Below are 17,263 nucleotides of genomic sequence, written 5' to 3'. Positions count from 1 at the left end.
AAATAATTTAATTTTCCGATTCAACCCAGGCTAAGCAAATAACCGAAACAAAAATCAAATGTTCATCTCTAAAAATTAGCACATCAACAGCCCATAAGAGCATCCACAATGGGTTTAGGCTAGCCATGGACCAGCCAAAGGCTAGCCACAAACTCTTCCTGCCACATCATCAACACTAAAATTCATCATATCACATCATCAGGACAAACAACTGGACAAGCAATAGACTAGCCACAACAAACAAAATTAAAAAAAAAAAACAACTAAATTTACGGAATTAAACACAAAATATGGAACTAAAATTTACGACACATATACGGGAAAATTCATTAATTTCATTTTTTTTTAAAAAGTACATTAATTAAAAAAAATTACATAATTAAAACAAAAACCAGGCTTCCACACACGAGCCCCCGCCTCACTCTACTTTATTAAAAAAATACATTAAAAAATGCAATAATTTTATATAAATTTTAAAAAAAGTACTCCCTCCGTTCCAGAGTAATAGAGGCGTTTCGTTTTGAGCTCTTGTTTTGAAAAAATGATAATAAATAGTTAAAGTGGAGAGAGAGTAAGTAAGAAATAGAATAATGTAGTGAAGAGTCTTATCTACAATATTCTCTCTCTTACTTTACTCTTTCTCCACTTTAACTATTTATTATTATTTTTTCAAAATGAGTGCTCAAAACGAAACGCCTCTATTACTGTGGAACGGAGGGAGTACATCCTAAAAAAAATAAAATTAAAAAAAAAATCATAAAAAAATACATTAAAAATGCAATAAAAAATGCATAAAAAATACATTAAAAATGCAATAAATTAAAAGAATGCATAAAAAATACATTAAAAAAATACAACCGGCTAGCCGAAATTGAGCCTACTTTGGCGGCTAGCGCCCGCAAATCGGCTAGAGCTCGCCGATCGGCTAGCCTAAATCGCCGCAATGGAGGCTAGCGGATCGGCTAGCGCCCGCGATCGGCTAGCCTATCCGCTAGCCTCTATTGTGGATGCTCTAAAACTAAGAAACACTTCTATTACGTTATTCATTTTCTCCTTTCTTGTTTATTAAATTATTTTTATTTACGTACTCTAGTAGTTTGAGAAATGAAAAGCTACATGGAAATTAACAATTAGGAGTAATACATAATTAAAATAAAATTTTCATTATAAAGAGAATCGAAACACACCTATTTTTTTTTTCAACTGCTTCTTTATCGCATTTCCACTCACAAACATCAACGCACCTTGAGGTGGGTTAGTCGCATTTGGCAAAGGATGTGGAGTCGAGTCGTGATCCATTTCTTCGACTCTTGTCCACATTAGTGATCAATTATGACCACTTGCGCGCTCGGAGTCCCACCACACGCGGCTGTGCAACCACGGTCCCGAGTGTGCGGGTGCCCCGCGTTGGTAACGCACTAGATGAATTACTATAATGGACCCATCGCTGTCATGCGCCAGACAGCAAGTAGCCTCTCACTCTCTCTCTCTCCCTCATTTATTTTTTGTCAATTCATGTAATTTGTGACATTTATTAATTCCATTCTATTATCTTTAGTATTCATTCATCTCTCACACTAAACCCTATAAATATGCAAATAAATAAATTAACATAAATAATTGAGAAAAAATCCCGTCTTTTTAATCGGTTTTGTAAAATCTTCACTCTCTGGATTTCTCCACAGCCCGTATTTCTTCGCCGGAAAATCCCTTCGCAATTGCAGATGCGTATTTTTGCCCGGTGATTTCTTCGATCGAGTCGATTCAGATCTGTATGTATATATTTCCGTGCGTAATATTTTATATATGGCGGCTGCGACTGTTTAGTAAATGCGTATGATTTTGTTGATTGGCGTTTCCATAAATTACTCCATTTTTGACCTTTCAGTTGACTGCCTTGTCGATAGATATTATTGACTCTTTGGTGAAAGTGTGCTGATTTGTTCAATTTATTCGTTGTTTATTTCGGCTTGTTATGGTAATTCAACTATAGTGTGAAAGGGAATTTTAATCTCATCTTTTTCTGTGGAACCTCTACAATAATGTATGCCTTTTTCTCTTTGTCGTTTTGTGGCAACTTTTGTCTCTGTAAGATGCTTCCTTTTGTTGATCTTAAATGCTGCCGCATTGTTAGATGAGATAATCGATTTATTTGGATTGTTTTGGTGACTGGAGTTTTTTTTTGGGGATAATTTGGAATGCAGTTTTTGTTTTATATGGAGTTTGCATCTTGCTTTTGTGTTTCTGTGCTGTGTTGTAGAATTTAGAGGTTAAATTTGGATGCTTTTGAGATGAATTTAGAGGTGAATTATGGTGCAGAAGTAGGTGGGATGGTGGTCAGAATCAGATGAGAACAACTGGTGTTATTGGTAGTGGAGGGAGGAGGTTTTTTGTTCTATTCTTCAGCTTCTGGAGATAGTAACCGATTGAGACTTCTTTTATCGGGTCGGAAAAAACGAGAAGGAATCCATGAGAGTAGCACCGTGGAGCCAGTACCAGTTGGTAGACCAAGAGACTGATCCTTATCCTGATCTCCACCTGGCTCCTGTGAAGAACCGGCTAGTCCGCGGGTGTGCCTCCTTTGTGTGCATTGGTCGCCATGCCGCTGGACGTGAAAAATCTTTTCCTCTCAAAGTTGGACCGACTCAAAACCAAGAAGTTTTGCCGGAGCCTGTAGATGTTGACGAGAGTAAAGTTCAAGTGAATTCTGTTGATGATCCAGTTAATTACAATGAAAATATTAGGGCGATAGTTAGTCTTAAGAGTAGCCTGAAGAAGTCAGCAAATATTGGTCCGGTTGCTCGTGCTGCTGATAGTGGAAACTCCAACAAGCATGAAGCGGACACAGGTCAGTTGGAGAGGAGGAAAGTGCAATGGACGGACACAACTGGGGGAGAGCTTTTTGAGATACGAGAATTTGAGATGAGGTAACAGGAGCTTCTGATGCATGATTTTGAACAAAAACATGAGTAGCTACCATATCAGTATGTGCCTGTTTGAAAATTTTCCAGATTTTTTCACTTGCTTGCTTGTTTTTTATATATGTGGAGGAGTGTGATGTAAAGTCCAAATCTTTCTTGAAATTTGCTCCAAGCATGTTATTATAGAATTTGAAAATTACCTCTACCAAAAGGTGTTTGCTTTTGCTGCCCTCTGTCTCTATTTCAACTGTATTAGTGTGGAAAATATCATTTTGTTAACAATTTGCTAATTTAGTTGCGAAAAATGATGTTTAATGAGGTCGTACTTGAAGTGCTGGCTCCAAGCATGTTACTACAACATCAAATTTTTTGCCTCTATTCTATTGCTCTAGCTTGGTCTTCATGTTGTCTATGATGTATAAGGCAGGGAGGACAGTGTCATCTGTCATTTTATTCTTTGCCCTTATGGCAAACTCAGTTTATTCATGATTTGTTTAGGTGTAGTTCTAGAAAGCAAGGTTGTACGCTTAGGTTGATCTGGTATCTGCTTTCGTGCAAGGTATTACTTTTAAGCTCATCTTTTTTTAAATGTCTTCATACCATATGTACAATTTATGACAAAAGTATATACTTATCATGATACAGCGCATATGGGTTCAATTCTAGTGTATCAAATGCTGAAGCAGGTTTTAGTATGATTCCTTTTAAAAACACATCCAAACAAATATTTTAGAGAACTACTTTTCCATACGTTATATTTAATTCTGAAATACCTACTTGCACATGGCCATGAGTATTTTCAATGAAGACACAGTGAATTGCAAACATCACTCTTCAGTTTCGTGGAAGTTTGGTCAATATAAGGTAGATAAGTTTTTTGGGTGGATCAATAGTATACCTCTTGGATTGTTCTTTGACATGCTTTAGAATGCTGATCTTGTAGCCAACTTTAGTACTCATACGCTGGGTTCTTCATCCAACTGTCGATATTGTCAAGTTTCATGTATTTCCAAATTGGGGAATGAATGTTTGACTCTACAAAGATGCCCTTATCTGCATGTTTCTTCTCACTTTCCTCTTTCTAATCAAGTGTGTATTTTCTCAGTGAAGATGGATCGGACGATGAATTTGATTATTTGACTGCAAAGAGTTGCTCATGCCGAATAATGTAGTGGGCCATGTTTCTGACTATTACTATGACAAGCCTTTCATGTGCTACCTGAAGTCCGAGCAACCAAAACACTGGTTTGATCTCTGCTAGCCCTGTCATTGGATTACGAGAAAATGGAAACTTGGAGGTAATGCAAGATGCCATGGCGATTCACTAGCCTGCTCTGATCATATTCTTGCTTGCATTCAGTTGTGGCGCTTTAGGATATGGTGTTTTTGAAGGTTAAAATTCCGTCTTTTGGCCTTCTTATATTGTTCTTTTGAGTTAGAGAAGAGCTCCTGTCATCTTTAGGTGAGCCGAACGCATGAATGAGGATATAGTCGTTTCGTTCTCCTCTGTTAAGGACATCAGTGATGAGTTATGTATTTTGTAGTTGTCAATATGCAGTAGTAGTAATTATTTGAAAAGCTGTGTATATTCTGCTTTGATTGATGCCTATGGCTAAGAGTGACTTGTAGTACATTTTTTCTTTTTCTTTTGAGAAAACCTTTCCTTCATTTTAAAATCTTTGCCTGGGAGTGAATCGTATAACTGTATTGATGTAGTACAAGGTTTTAGTATCTTGACTTTTGGTAGTAAAATCAATAATACTCCCTCTTTCTCATAATAAGATCGCATAGTTGGAGAATCTATATTTTAGGTGATATTCTTTTGTGTATTAGGTCGAGAGAGAAAATAGTATATTTATATTAATATGAGAGAGAACTTTTTTAAAAAAGGTAAATATGACATTTTTTGTGGGACAAACTAAAAAAGAAAGGGTGTTATGGAATGGAGGTTATTAGTTGTGATATTAGTCGAGTGGAATGAGCCTGATTTTGGTCTATTATTTTACCCACACACTGTAGGAATTTCAATTATTAACTCCTTTGGCTTCTAAGAGAATCTCAGTTATTTTCAATTATCTAACTCCTTCAGCTCCTAAGACCTAAGTCCTCACAACATGTCAGTTCGGTTTCCAATTTTCGAACACTAACAGTCTCTAACTGGCTGGATCACAACCGACATGTTGATTCTTTCGATTCAACTCACATTTTGTGTATTTCGAACCGTAATCGATGGTTAATCGCATAGTGACCTAAGATCGAGAAACCCAGTAAAAAGATCGCTTCAACTTACCTCGATTCAAATAATTTCTTGAATGTTTGAATGCTAGATCCATCCATATCCATATTGGAAAATATTAAATGTTTGAATGCAAAGACATAGTGAGTGGCAAAGAATTAGTTACAAGTCACAAGAATTTAGACGATCCAACAACACCCAAAATGTGATTCAACTGCTCCACCACTTGATTCATAGTAGGCCTATTCTTGGTATGATGATGCGCACACTCGAGCCCGATCTTGACAACCTCCTCGACCACGCCCTTCTCCAAATCCTCCCTCGCAATGCACCCATCCACCATCTCCACATACCTCCCGGCCCCCGCCATCGCCTTCGCCCACTCCATCAGCCTCACCTCCCTCCCGTCCTCCCCGGGGAACGGGAGGCTCGGCCTCCTCCCCGTCACCACCTCCACCACCAGCACCCCGAAGCTGTACACGTCCCCCGCCATCGTCGCCGCCGCAAACCCCTCCACGTACTCGGGCGGCATGTACCCCATCGTCCCCGCCACCTGCGTCGACACGTGCGAGTGGGGCCCCTCCACCCTCCTCGCCAGCCCGAAGTCCGCGATGTGGGCCCCGAACCCCGTGTCCAGCAGCACGTTGCTCGCCTTGATGTCCCTGTGGATGATCGGGATCGCCAGCTCGTGGTGCATGTACGCCAGCCCCTCCGCTACCCCCCTCACCAATCCCATCCGCGAGTGCCACGTCAGCGGCGCGAATTTTTCCACGTCATCACCACCATCACCATCCGACGTGTCGTACAGCCATTGGTCGAGGCTGCCTTTCTCGATAAACTCGTAAATCAGGACCCGATCCTGACCCGTGGCGCAGTACCCGAGGATCCGGACGATATTCGGGTGGCGGATCTTGGCTAGGGTTTCGATCTCGGCTTGGAATTCGCGGAGGCCTTGGAAGGCGTCGGGGGAGAGCTTCTTCACGGCGACGACGGTGTCGGAGCGGCGGAGGTGAGCCTTGTAGACGAGGCCGAAGCTGCCGTCGCCGATGATGAGGTCTTTGGAGAAGTTCTGTGTGGCGGCGACGAGCTCCTGCATCGAGACGTGGGGGAGGCTCGGGTCGAAGCTGTCGAAGACGGAGGGGCTCGGGTGAGAGCGGCGGCGGCGGCGGTGGTGCTTGGACTCGGTGTTGCAGAGGATGATGATGATGCCGAGGACTAGGGTTACGACGAAGAAGCTGGCGATGGCGGCGAGGATTGCTTGGTGAGTTTGATCCATTTTGGGGATTGGTTAATTGAGGTGAAATTGAGGCGCGTGGGTGGTTTTAGAGGGGGATTGGAGCTCCAGGAGATGGATGTTTTGACTGGGGAGAGGGGAAGGGGGAGCCGCCATTAACGGTGAGGAGAGAGAAAGAGAGAGAGAGGTGTTCAAAGAGAAGACTTGCCTGCAGTGTAGACTAAGGTGGGGGGCGTCAACGGTTTGATCCATTTTGTTTCTTTCTTATCGAGTTTTTTCTCTATTTTTATAATTTTAATTTAATTACAATGTTGAATAAGTAGCTAATTATTGAAGCTAGTACTAATAATGTTCTAACATGAAAAAATGTGTATTATACTTGTATTATAAACTATCAATCAAGTAAGAATATGCCAGCTAATATTTTGGGGGGAAATAGACCTATATTTGCCAAATTGTAGACATATTATTGGGGAAAATTGGAACTATATATAATTAAAATTTATTCTATTTCAATGCAATCAACAATCAAATCCTACTAAAACCTAACATTTCAAGACTAAAATTCTAAGACCTAACATTTCAAGACTAAATTAAAATAAGAACAAATGGAGAATGCTAGAGATGAATAAAAATTTAAATAAATAATACTCCCTCCATCCGTAGAGTCTTATTTTTTGATAGCACTAGTTTTATAGTAGACCCTTTTAAATGAGATGTGATGTGATACTCTATTATTATTTATAGTAAAAATAGAAAAACGAGATTCCTATTTACAGATAGAGGGAGTACTTAGAAAGAGAAGAAAATGAGAAAAGAAAGAAATAATAGATGAGAGGGAAATATTAAATATAAAAGACTAAAATATTTATTAAAACTAAAAAGTGTAAAAAGGCAAAAAAGTTCAAAAATAGTGTAAAACTATCATAAATATAAAATGACTATAATATTTATTAAAACTATAAAGTGTAAAAAGGCAAAAAAAAGTTCAAAATAGTGTAAAACTATCATAAAACTAAAATATAATTTTATTTAGCAGATAGTATTAGAAAATGCAAGTACATTTTCCAAAGAGGTTATTTATAATTCAATCTTTCCAAACAATACCTAAAACAATAATTCACCTCATTACCAAATTACTATTTCATTAAAAAGCTAAACTACAATTTGTTTTTAGTGTCCAATGGAAATTAATGTACTTAATTTCTAGAAACATTGAATAACGTTAACAAAAACATGGACACAACAGATCGACAAACTTTGTTCAACACATAATTTTCGAAGTCCATTTAAATTTCCTTTGTTGCCTCAACTTTCAATTGAATGTCGCGTTAATTTTTTTAGTCAAAACTCAACATTTACTTCTATGAATAATTCCAAAAATAGTTTTTAGTTTTACTAATACAATGTATTATAGGCTGTTGAGTGCTGGCCCCACGATGTTAACAGTATTATTTGGTTGTATTTTTTATGAAAAAAGTTGACTAGGGAATATGCGCAACGTGATATTGGTGATTTTCCATTTGCATCCAACTCTAATTCAAGGTCTTATATCTATTTAACTAGACTAAGATCGTCATGTTTGAATATGTCTCCTAAGTTAATTATATTTTATAATGTGTTCGAATTATTTTTATAGGTGTTGTGACATAATAGAACAATTGTGTAATCGAGATAAACAGAAACGTAAAGAGACACAAAATTTACGTGGTTCACCAACATTGTGTTGGCTACGTCCACGGGCAGGAAACGAAGAACAGATGTTATTAAGATTGTTTTCAGATTACATAGCTGCATGCCCTACTTTTATGTAAATAGGCACACATACGACGAGCTAGGCCCAATACATATTCATTTAGCTAGCGGCAAACTATACGGATACAAAGCATATAAACAATAGACTTGCTTCGTAAAATTCGAAAAGATTGTGCGTAGAAGAAACAATGGATATAAATTATTGAAACCGAACTTCTTTTTGAATTCAAACATTCAACAAACCTTTAAATCATTAAACTCTCCCAAACTCAACATTACCAAATTTATGGGCTTAATAGCCAAAAGAAGGCCTAACATTTCATTTGATATTTGGATAGTCATTTTTTAAACGTGTGGTCATATTGAGATTATAGTCAAACTGAATAAACGTTTCGATTAAAATTGGATGACACGATAATCATTTGATCAAAAAGTTGTATATATGCCAATAAATTGGCTAACACTCAATATAAAATGATATTTTTGTTTTTACTATTAAGCCAAAATAATAAACGGCCCTCCATATAACACTTGGGTCATGCCCATCCGATCAATCCGGCTCGGGCCCGACAAGACCCGATTTAATATATTTTAAATAATTTTTTGTTTATTAACACGGTGGTGTTTATGTATACTTTTATCTACTATAAAAATTACTTCACTTATTTATACTACTCCCTCCGTCCACGAATAAGAGTTCCGTTTTTCCATTTTGGTCCGTCCACGAATAAGAGTCACGGTTCATAATTATCATAAATGGTAAAGAGACCTCACATTCAACTAACACATTTAACTCACATGTCATTTAAAACTAATATATACAAGTGGGACCCCTATTCCACTAACTTTCTTCCACTCATTTTTCTTAACATTTCTTAAAACCCGCGCCATTTAAAAATGAGACTCTTAATCGTGGACGAAGGGAGTAATATTCAATGTTAAACATTACAAATGTGGAAATGAGTTTTGAGTTTTGGGTCAAATTCGAATGAGGTTAGGGCTAGGAATGGGCAGTGTTCGAGCTATGGGATGGGTTTGGCGAGGCCTAAGACAACCCGACCAGGGGCATTTCGGGCACACGCTAATCAGATAATCGATCTTACTATTTTTTATGGTATATATATGTAGCTATCGTGTCCCAAGCAAGTGCTAGTGGCAAGTGTCTTAAGATATCTATTACTCCACATTTTCTATTCAAAAATTAGGAATCGGACACAAAATATAATTGTATGTTCATGTTCAAACATTGTTGGAGGGTATACACACAATAGGTATGGAGCCCTTCTAGTTTCGGTTATGGTAGATTAATATTGAATTGAATATGTACCTTTTTCTTATTGAGGTCAGAAGAAATCAATTGAAATGAATATAGTAGGACTAGTAGTATATTTTACTAATGCTTATGATTATTTTTATTTCACTTTAATACTATCGTATACTTGTATGGGGCTATTTTGTTTTTCAGTCGTTAAGAAAAAATTGTAGTAAAGATTAATTTTGTCTCATTCTTAGAATCAAGGGGCCAGGATTTCATTGGAGAAGAGACAAAAATATAATACTATATAGGAAAAATTTATGTATTTGAAGAGGGACATTTAGTATATGGTTAGAGTGTATAATTAACAATATATATATAAATATCTAAGGTTTGAGATGGGTGAGAGGGGGCAATTGCCCAGCTGCTCCAACGCTGCCTGCGCCCCTACTTAGAATGTCTACATAAATTTTTTTTATTATTTAAATAATCATTATTTAGTATCCATTATTTTATTTTTAGAATTTAGTATATTAAAAAAAATGAGGTGATCAAAACATTGAAACGATAATTACCAAGTCAATTTTCTGATGGCTGAAACTTTAAACTTACTATGAGTACTAACAATTTACTGTCAACACATATAAACATAAATAATCATAATTTCAAACGTGCAACTTTTTCTTTAATGAAAAGCTACCAACCTTTTTAAGCTAAGGCACTAGGGTAGACTTATCTTAGAAAAACACAACACATGTATAACAAAAAATATCGTCGAGTTAATAGTAAGAAACATATTCATGAAGCAAACTATCGATGCAAAAAATCATTACAATGTCGATGCAAGATTTATTCATGTATTAGTAAAATACTTAAATTTGTGTAGCTACGCATCTGAAAACTTGTGTGTGCTAGTGCGATACTTAATTTTAAATCCACAATTATATTTCTTATTTCTAGAATCGAGTATCGTATTTATTTCTCTCTGCACATTTATAAATCGGCATTTAATTGGCCACCCATTATTTTGAATAAAACACTAAATGTCCAGCTAAATTAATCAACCAATAATGTATTATTTTCAAATCAAAACGCCACCCAAACACAACAATTCAACCCTAAATTAATAGTAATACAGGAATGATTAGTGACACAAAATTCCAAAAAAAGTGAATTAATTTATCACTCAACAAAAAAAAGGAATCCATTTCCCCAAAAACATTCCAAATAGTAAAATCGGGTTGGCAGCGAAGACGAAGACCCCTCAACTATTCAAAATCCCTAAAAAACCCCAATCTTAAATTGGCTGCATTTTCAAATTCAACCTTTCTCTAATAATTACGCCCAAAAACACACAGCAAAAAAGGGTGGGAGCACACAATTAATTACACCTAAAAGTTTCCCACTCTCACCATCGCCACTGTTTGTGCGTTTTATTGTGAGATGAGCAGACTGTCCAAGTTTGAAATCTTCGATTCGCTTCCGGCGTAGCTCCGTTGTAATTTTTTTTTCTGGTTGTGTTTTGTGCTGAATGGCTAAGCGCGTGTACCAAGTATGGAAGGGTAACAATGTGAGATTTATTCTGTTTTTCGCATTTTCTGGACTTCTGTTTAATTTTGTGGAATTCTGTTTTGCTTTAGCTTAGCTTGAAGTTGGGAGAGTGCTGAAATTAGGGTTATTTGTTTTTTCTGCTGCTCTTCTTAAGTTGTTTATTTTAATGAAGTGGTTATTTGCAGCTGAAGGATTTTGTTTTGTTTGCTTAATGGGATGTTTTTGTTTTGTGTGTATGCCTATGTGTGGAGTATAAGACTTATTTGTGGCTTTCCCCTTTACATGTACTTAATCTTGCAGCTATGGGGTACTTAAATGCACTTAATTTGATGTTGTATTGCTATTTTGATTGAATATCTGGTTGTACAATTCTCACTTGTTTGGATTAGTACTTTTGTGTAGTAATATAGAATCCAGATTTGATGCATGATTGGATGATTTCTGTGTTTCCTTGATCTTCTTTTTGGGTGGATCAAGTGAAACTTTTGACGAGTGTGCTTAACTGTAAACATGATGTGTCGTATAGATTGTATTTGTAATATGCTCCAGCACCTTTTTAGCTCACATAAAAATTAGACATTTGGGTGTTTTTGTGAAATAAATGAGCAATTCAGCTGCAAATAGTCGTTATCCTTTCTTAACATTAATCTTGTATCTTCTGATATGGCAATTAGAACTGAAGGCTTGCAGTCGGTGGTAACATAGTATAATATTATTTAGTCACTGATTAAGGGTGGTGAGATGTGTGTATTGTAATCAATAATTTGTATTAAGTAACTCTTTTACTTTCACGATACAACTATCAGAATCAAGATCTTCCATGACTCAGCTTGGTCTGTGATATACAAATGCCACTTTGCTCACCAATTAAGGGTGATGACATTTAATGTCAAACATGGCTTTTAGTAGTACCTGTAACATCACATATTAGTTTGTTTGTTATGTATGTATGGGATTTATTTTGAGTGTCATGTACAGAAATTGTTCCTATAGTAAAATCTTTGAAATTAGTACTCCTAAAATTGTTTTAGTAGGAATTGATAATCGATATTTACACCAAGCCCTTCATCTTTCATTATAGAGAAAAGGAAACTATGATGATGCTGGTGGCTTTTGACAGTTGATGCAAAATCTCTAAACCGGAACTGTTTTATTTGGTTCAAACTGTTGTACCAGATTATTCAATGCTACATCACACTTATCTTTTCATATTGTTTGGCTAAATTTAGGTGTATGCTATCTTTATACAGATTATAATAACAAGGTTCTTATTTGCCTATTCATATTCATTGTTGTCACTTGGCAAACTTCTTATATGCCTTTGAGCACTTAAAATTTTAACCTTTCTGCCTGTGGGAGTGGATATGTTACACTGTTCAAAACAAATGTTGATAAGTTCTCACATCATTCTGATATTGTCAATCTCAAATAGCTGTTGACGCTAGGTTGCATTTTGTTAGCATGTGGAGTTTAGCTTATTCACCAATCACCATTGCACATGGCCTTGAAATTGCATATTCCTGCCTATCAAAACTGCTCAAGTATTATTCTGTTTCATGGATACATATTCATGCTTATGTAAGAAATGACCATATATTGGAATCAAGTGGTATTTATGCACATGTCTTAGGAATGAACATAGTAGAATTGAAGTATTTGCTTTTACAACTCACTTTTAGCTTCTAAGATGTGACTACTTTGGCCTGGGAAGGTAATTGCTTTCATAAATTCTTAACACATAGGGTTAAGTTGTTGAATGCAATCAAAGCTTACCCTATCAGATGTTTAGCAGTGGTAATTAGTATTTACAACCTCCCTGCGTTCTCTCTGTATGTCAGTTAGTAGTCTATACATTCGATTACATTGAGAAATTCTGTGGCTGGGATCTTGATTATCACTTGGAGTCTTGTTTCTTCCTATATCTAGGACTAGTACCTAGACAGGATACACTAACCCCTTTTTACTGCAAATTTGAGAGAACTAAAATATGTTTTGAAAGAAAGGGTGCAGGTGATTCTATTCCAGTAAAGGTTATGTTATTCTACATGTAGATGACAAATTTAATTTGCACCTTCTGCAGATCTTTTTCCTGAGTGGGAGGTTGATTTTTGGCCCCGATGCAAGATCACTGCTTGTCACCTTATTGTTGCTCATTGCCCCTGTCGTTATCTTTTGTGTTTTTGTCGCAAGGCATCTTCGTCACCATTTCTCGTCCTACAATGCAGGATATGCAATCATTGTAGCTGCTATAGTCTTCACCATTCATGTCAGTTCCTAATATCTCTCCTGATTATTATGTAAATATTATGGGAATTTTCCTAAATTGTTTGCTAATGGATGCATCCTCCTGCGTCTTGGTTTATAACCTGTGATGTTGATTGTTCTACTAGTAGTAATAATTCGTCATCTCTGCTCATCCTAATCTAAATTGCTAATTGGTTCTGAATATATCATATGGATATGGGAGTCTTCTATAAACTTTCTCTTACGTAATTAAGGAGCTATTTTTAAGAATATATTAACAATAGTCTCAGCACAAGGTACCTAATAGTTTGTGACAGAGAAGGCTGATGAAGGGGGTTCTTATGCTCAGTACAGGATATCTGGAACAGCAATGCTTATGTTTTTGGTTATCAGGGCAATACCATATTAGTATAGAATTCTTGATATGATTTGTATCTTGTATCTCGATGAAAAAGGGTATGCTGGATAAATTACTGTTTGGGTTGTGTTATATTTTTCATATTGGCGTCCTAATATTGTGTTCTCATCACATTATACTAATATGTGTTTCCTTAAAGAATGAGAAATAATACATTACTACTAATATAGACTGGCATTCAAATCATCTAGTGGGTTAGTGTGTGACTCTAAAAAATAACAGAAGGAGAATGGTGTTTTGACCGTTAAATTCTGAAGTATAGGGTATATAATTTCTCTAAAATGATCCGCTAAATGAGTATGATCTTAACCCCTTCAAAGAACATAACTGTGGCATACACCTCTCTGGGATAATTTCTAGGATACGTGGATTAAATAATACTCTCAGTTTATGTTTTTCTGAATTTGATCCAGGGCAGCCTTATGGTTTAGTCGCAGATGCTAGTGTCTTGAGTTTAGTGTACCAAAGAGCTCCACTAATTTCTAACAGTATGACTTGTAACACCAGAAATACACATCACCTTATTGTTGGTATATGCTTATTGTGGATGAGCTCACACAACATGGAATGGCCTTTGAAGCATGAAGTTTGGCATTGCTTAATTGTAGAGCCTACAAGTTACCTGCTTGGTTTCTGCGCATTCTTTTTTTGCTGCAATAGTGCAATGGCAGCCAATAATGCTTTGAATAAAACTTTCTTGAGATAATTTATTTGTTAACCTAAATTTACAACCGGATTATACGGCCATATGGCAGCTCAGAAGGAGCCTGATTGAATGCATAGAAGAAACCACCTTTGTGGTTCTTTAATTCATCCACGTGGACTTATACCCACATTAGGTGACTGAACTTCCTTTTCTCTTTTCACACTTTGTGGTTTCATACTATTAACTACTCGCTCCGTCCCCAAAGAATATGCACTTTGGGTTCGGCACGTGTTTTAATGCAAAATTGGTGAAATAGGAGAGGTAGAGAGAAAAAGTAATTAAAGTATTGTTAGTGGAGAATGGGTCCCACCTCGTTAGAGAGAAAATAGTTTCCAAAATTGTTAAGTGCATATTCTTGTGGGACGGACTAAAAAGGAAAGAGTGCATATTCTTGTGGGATGGAGGAATATATGGCTAAGCAAGTCACTGTAGGTGTATTTTATACTCTACTGATCATCAATACCATTTTATATTCAGTATTGCATTTATGGTCATTGTGATTATCCAAAGAGACAAATGTAATATGGAAATCTTCATGGCTTATGGTTGTCTTTAATTGATTACTGTAGGTTCTAGTTTTGTTGTTTCTAACCTCATCCCGAGATCCTGGGATTGTGCCACGTAATTCACACCCTCCAGAAGAAGAGTTTCGTTATGATACTTCTGCGTCAGTGGAGGTTGGTGGACGGCAGACACCAAGCCTCCAGTTCCCTCGAACCAAAGAAGTAATGGTCAATGGACTCCCTGTCAGAGTTAAATATTGTGATACCTGTATGCTATATCGTCCTCCTCGTTGCTCACACTGCTCGATCTGCAATAATTGTGTGGAGCGTTTTGATCATCACTGCCCTTGGGTAGGTCAGTGCATAGGAATGGTAAGATATCTTCTTCAAATCGTTTGATTCCTTTCGACCCTTCCTTTCTCTGCATTTTGGTTTTCTTTTGCATTGCTCCTCGTTACGCCTAACTTCTTTTTTTTCTTCAACTTCTATGCAGCGAAACTACCGTTATTTCTTCTGTTTTGTTTCCTCGGCAGCACTTCTTTGCATCTTTGTGTTTTCAATATCAGCTTACTATATCAAGGTTTTGATGGATGATCATAAAGGTACTGTGTGGACGGCAATGAAAGAATCTCCTGTATCTGTGATTCTGATGGGTTACTGTTTCATATCGTTATGGTTTGTTGGTGGGCTGACTGGATTTCACCTTTATCTAATAAGCACAAATCAGGTTTGCTTCCAATTTTTAACATTCTGAAGTTCAGTTTCTTGTTTCTACTGTAACACATCATCACTTAAACTGGAGAAATATTTTCTATTCTTGAGAGTGAAAGAAGCATTGCTGAAACTGTCGAGAGTCATTTTAATCTTATTTGTCAATTTTGCTTTGAGAAAATACTTCAGGTCATAATACAAATTACTATCTTGGGGTTTTCATTGCAGACAACCTATGAGAATTTCCGCTACAGAGCTGACAACAGGATCAATGTCTATGATCGTGGTTGCTTAAACAACTTTTCTGAAGTATTCTGTACACCGGTGAAGCCCTCAAAGAACAACTTCCGAGCTTTGGTGCAGGAGGAATCCCAGAGGCCACCGATGCCCATTTCTAGGGACAATGCCGAACCAGAGGAACCTGGAGATGGCCGACGTATGAAGGTGGAAGATGATTTAGACATCGGTGGAGATCTTTTGAAAATCTCACAGCGTCATAACATTGAAGACATTGAAGCTGACATTCGTAGTAGAGGAAGCGACGTACCCCATCACAATTCATCTGAAGGAGATTCCGCGTTGGGTTCTGACAGACGTCCCCCTGGCGTGCAATCAGAACCAACACGACACCCAAATTGGGGGCGAAGTGGGAGCTGGGACATCGGCAATGAGGGAAACTTCGCCAATTCGAAAGAAGCATTGCAGTCAGTGTGAAGAAGAGCAGTAGGCGTGCACCGGACATCAAGCGGTAAACTTGCAACTCGAACGATGTTCCTTTTGCGTTTAGATATTGGAAGAAAAATGCCATCTTCTATTCAATCCAAGGCCAAGTTGATCCATTTTTACTACCTGTTTAGGCTAAGATTTGTGCTATCATTCATCTCTTGCTCATCCTTGGATCAATCTAATCTTTGCCTTTTTTATTATTTTTATGAAAAATGTGAAGGTTTTATGTAATTGTGGTGGGGGAAAATGTCGTTTTTCTTACTTTGTATTTACCTCAAACTTCCCTATTTGATATCCATAGTGTGTGTGGGTTAATGAATCAGTATTCTTTGTGTAATTAACTTTTTTACATAGATTTGGTAACATTTTTATTTTGCGGCTTTACCATAATCTATGTTGTATCAACTATTTTCAGCTGTGAATCGTTACAATTTGGTTAAATTCATTGCGTTATTTTTTGCAGAGGTAGAAGATTAGGCATAAGAAAACACTGTAATTAATACTCCCTCCGCCCGCGAATAGGAGTCCCGTTTTGCCATTTTAATCCGTCCACGAATAGGAGTCCCGGTTCACTTTTACCATAAATGGTAATAGGGTCCTATCTTTCACTAACTCATTCCACTCACATTTTATTTAAAACTAATATATACAAGTGGGACCCCTTATTCCATTAACTTTTTTTTACCCATTTTTCTTAACATTTCTTAAAATCCGTGTCACCAAGAAATAAGACTCCTAATGACGGACCGAGGAAGTATCAATTCTTGGAATACTATTACTTGAATTAAATGGAAATCAAATGGCCAACTCGATTTAATGCATGTTCTATACGTTTGAACAATGAAAGTGATAAGCACTACGTAACATCCACATTCATTTCAACATATTAATGTCAGCAGTTTTATATATTTTCTTAAACTCAACATTGTATGTATAGTGCATTCTTGATAAGTACCATCAGAAAATAAATGGATCCTTCAAGATATATTGTAATATTCTTCAC

At 36.9% G+C, this 17,263-nt stretch overlaps 3 protein-coding genes across 7 annotated transcripts; 2 read left to right on the top strand and 1 right to left on the bottom strand.

Moving 5' to 3' along the window:
- The first annotated feature begins 1,549 nt into the window (after nt 1-1,549).
- On the top strand, nt 1,550-4,597 carry LOC125205712. Of its 5 annotated transcripts, none has more exons than XM_048104779.1 (4): nt 1,550-1,772; nt 2,320-2,927; nt 3,420-3,480; nt 4,032-4,597. In XM_048104779.1, exons 2-4 carry the CDS (start codon nt 2,470-2,472, stop codon nt 4,059-4,061), a joined length of 549 nt encoding a protein of 182 aa, XP_047960736.1. In that variant the 5' UTR covers nt 1,550-1,772; nt 2,320-2,469; the 3' UTR covers nt 4,062-4,597. The 5 variants fall into 5 exon arrangements, with proteins under 5 accessions (XP_047960736.1, XP_047960739.1, XP_047960740.1 ...); XM_048104782.1 differs by having other exon boundaries at nt 4,027-4,597; XM_048104783.1 differs by lacking the exon at nt 3,420-3,480 and having other exon boundaries at nt 1,551-1,772.
- Nucleotides 4,598-5,242: 645 nt separating this feature from the next.
- LOC125205711 (phytosulfokine receptor 2-like) lies at nt 5,243-6,621 on the bottom strand. Its single transcript, XM_048104778.1, has one exon. The coding sequence runs from the start codon at nt 6,431-6,433 to the stop codon at nt 5,327-5,329; it is 1,107 nt and encodes a 368-aa protein (XP_047960735.1). The 5' UTR covers nt 6,434-6,621; the 3' UTR covers nt 5,243-5,326.
- Nucleotides 6,622-10,686: 4,065 nt separating this feature from the next.
- On the top strand, nt 10,687-16,597 carry LOC125205710 (protein S-acyltransferase 8-like). The gene is made up of 5 exons (XM_048104777.1): nt 10,687-10,971; nt 13,033-13,218; nt 14,890-15,195; nt 15,317-15,550; nt 15,763-16,597. The coding sequence occupies exons 1-5, from the start codon at nt 10,933-10,935 to the stop codon at nt 16,246-16,248; spliced, it is 1,251 nt and encodes a 416-aa protein (XP_047960734.1). The 5' UTR covers nt 10,687-10,932; the 3' UTR covers nt 16,249-16,597.
- The last annotated feature ends 666 nt before the right edge of the window (nt 16,598-17,263 follow it).

Source organism: Salvia hispanica, chromosome 2 (genome assembly GCF_023119035.1).
Source record: "Salvia hispanica cultivar TCC Black 2014 chromosome 2, UniMelb_Shisp_WGS_1.0, whole genome shotgun sequence".
Taxonomy (NCBI): domain Eukaryota; kingdom Viridiplantae; phylum Streptophyta; class Magnoliopsida; order Lamiales; family Lamiaceae; genus Salvia; species Salvia hispanica.
Note: the sequence above shows the minus strand (reverse complement) of the source record. Positions and strands in the feature narration are given on the sequence as shown.

What these genes read in the sequence shown, in the direction of transcription:
- LOC125205712 (XM_048104779.1), top strand. Translation starts at nt 2,470, where the DNA reads ATGAGAGTAGCACCGTGGAGCCAGTACCAGTTGGTAGACCAAGAGACT. An exon ending in ATACGAGAATTTGAGATGAG is followed by an intron (nt 2,928 to 3,419) that starts GTAACAGGAGCT and finishes TGATTTGTTTAG; the next exon opens with GTGTAGTTCTAGAAAGCAAG. An exon ending in GGTATCTGCTTTCGTGCAAG is followed by an intron (nt 3,481 to 4,031) that starts GTATTACTTTTA and finishes TTCTCAGTGAAG; the next exon opens with ATGGATCGGACGATGAATTT.
- LOC125205711 (XM_048104778.1), bottom strand. Translation starts at nt 6,433, where the DNA reads ATGGATCAAACTCACCAAGCAATCCTCGCCGCCATCGCCAGCTTCTTC.
- LOC125205710 (XM_048104777.1), top strand. Translation starts at nt 10,933, where the DNA reads ATGGCTAAGCGCGTGTACCAAGTATGGAAGGGTAACAAT. An exon ending in CTATAGTCTTCACCATTCAT is followed by an intron (nt 13,219 to 14,889) that starts GTCAGTTCCTAA and finishes TGATTACTGTAG; the next exon opens with GTTCTAGTTTTGTTGTTTCT. An exon ending in ATCTAATAAGCACAAATCAG is followed by an intron (nt 15,551 to 15,762) that starts GTTTGCTTCCAA and finishes TTTTCATTGCAG; the next exon opens with ACAACCTATGAGAATTTCCG.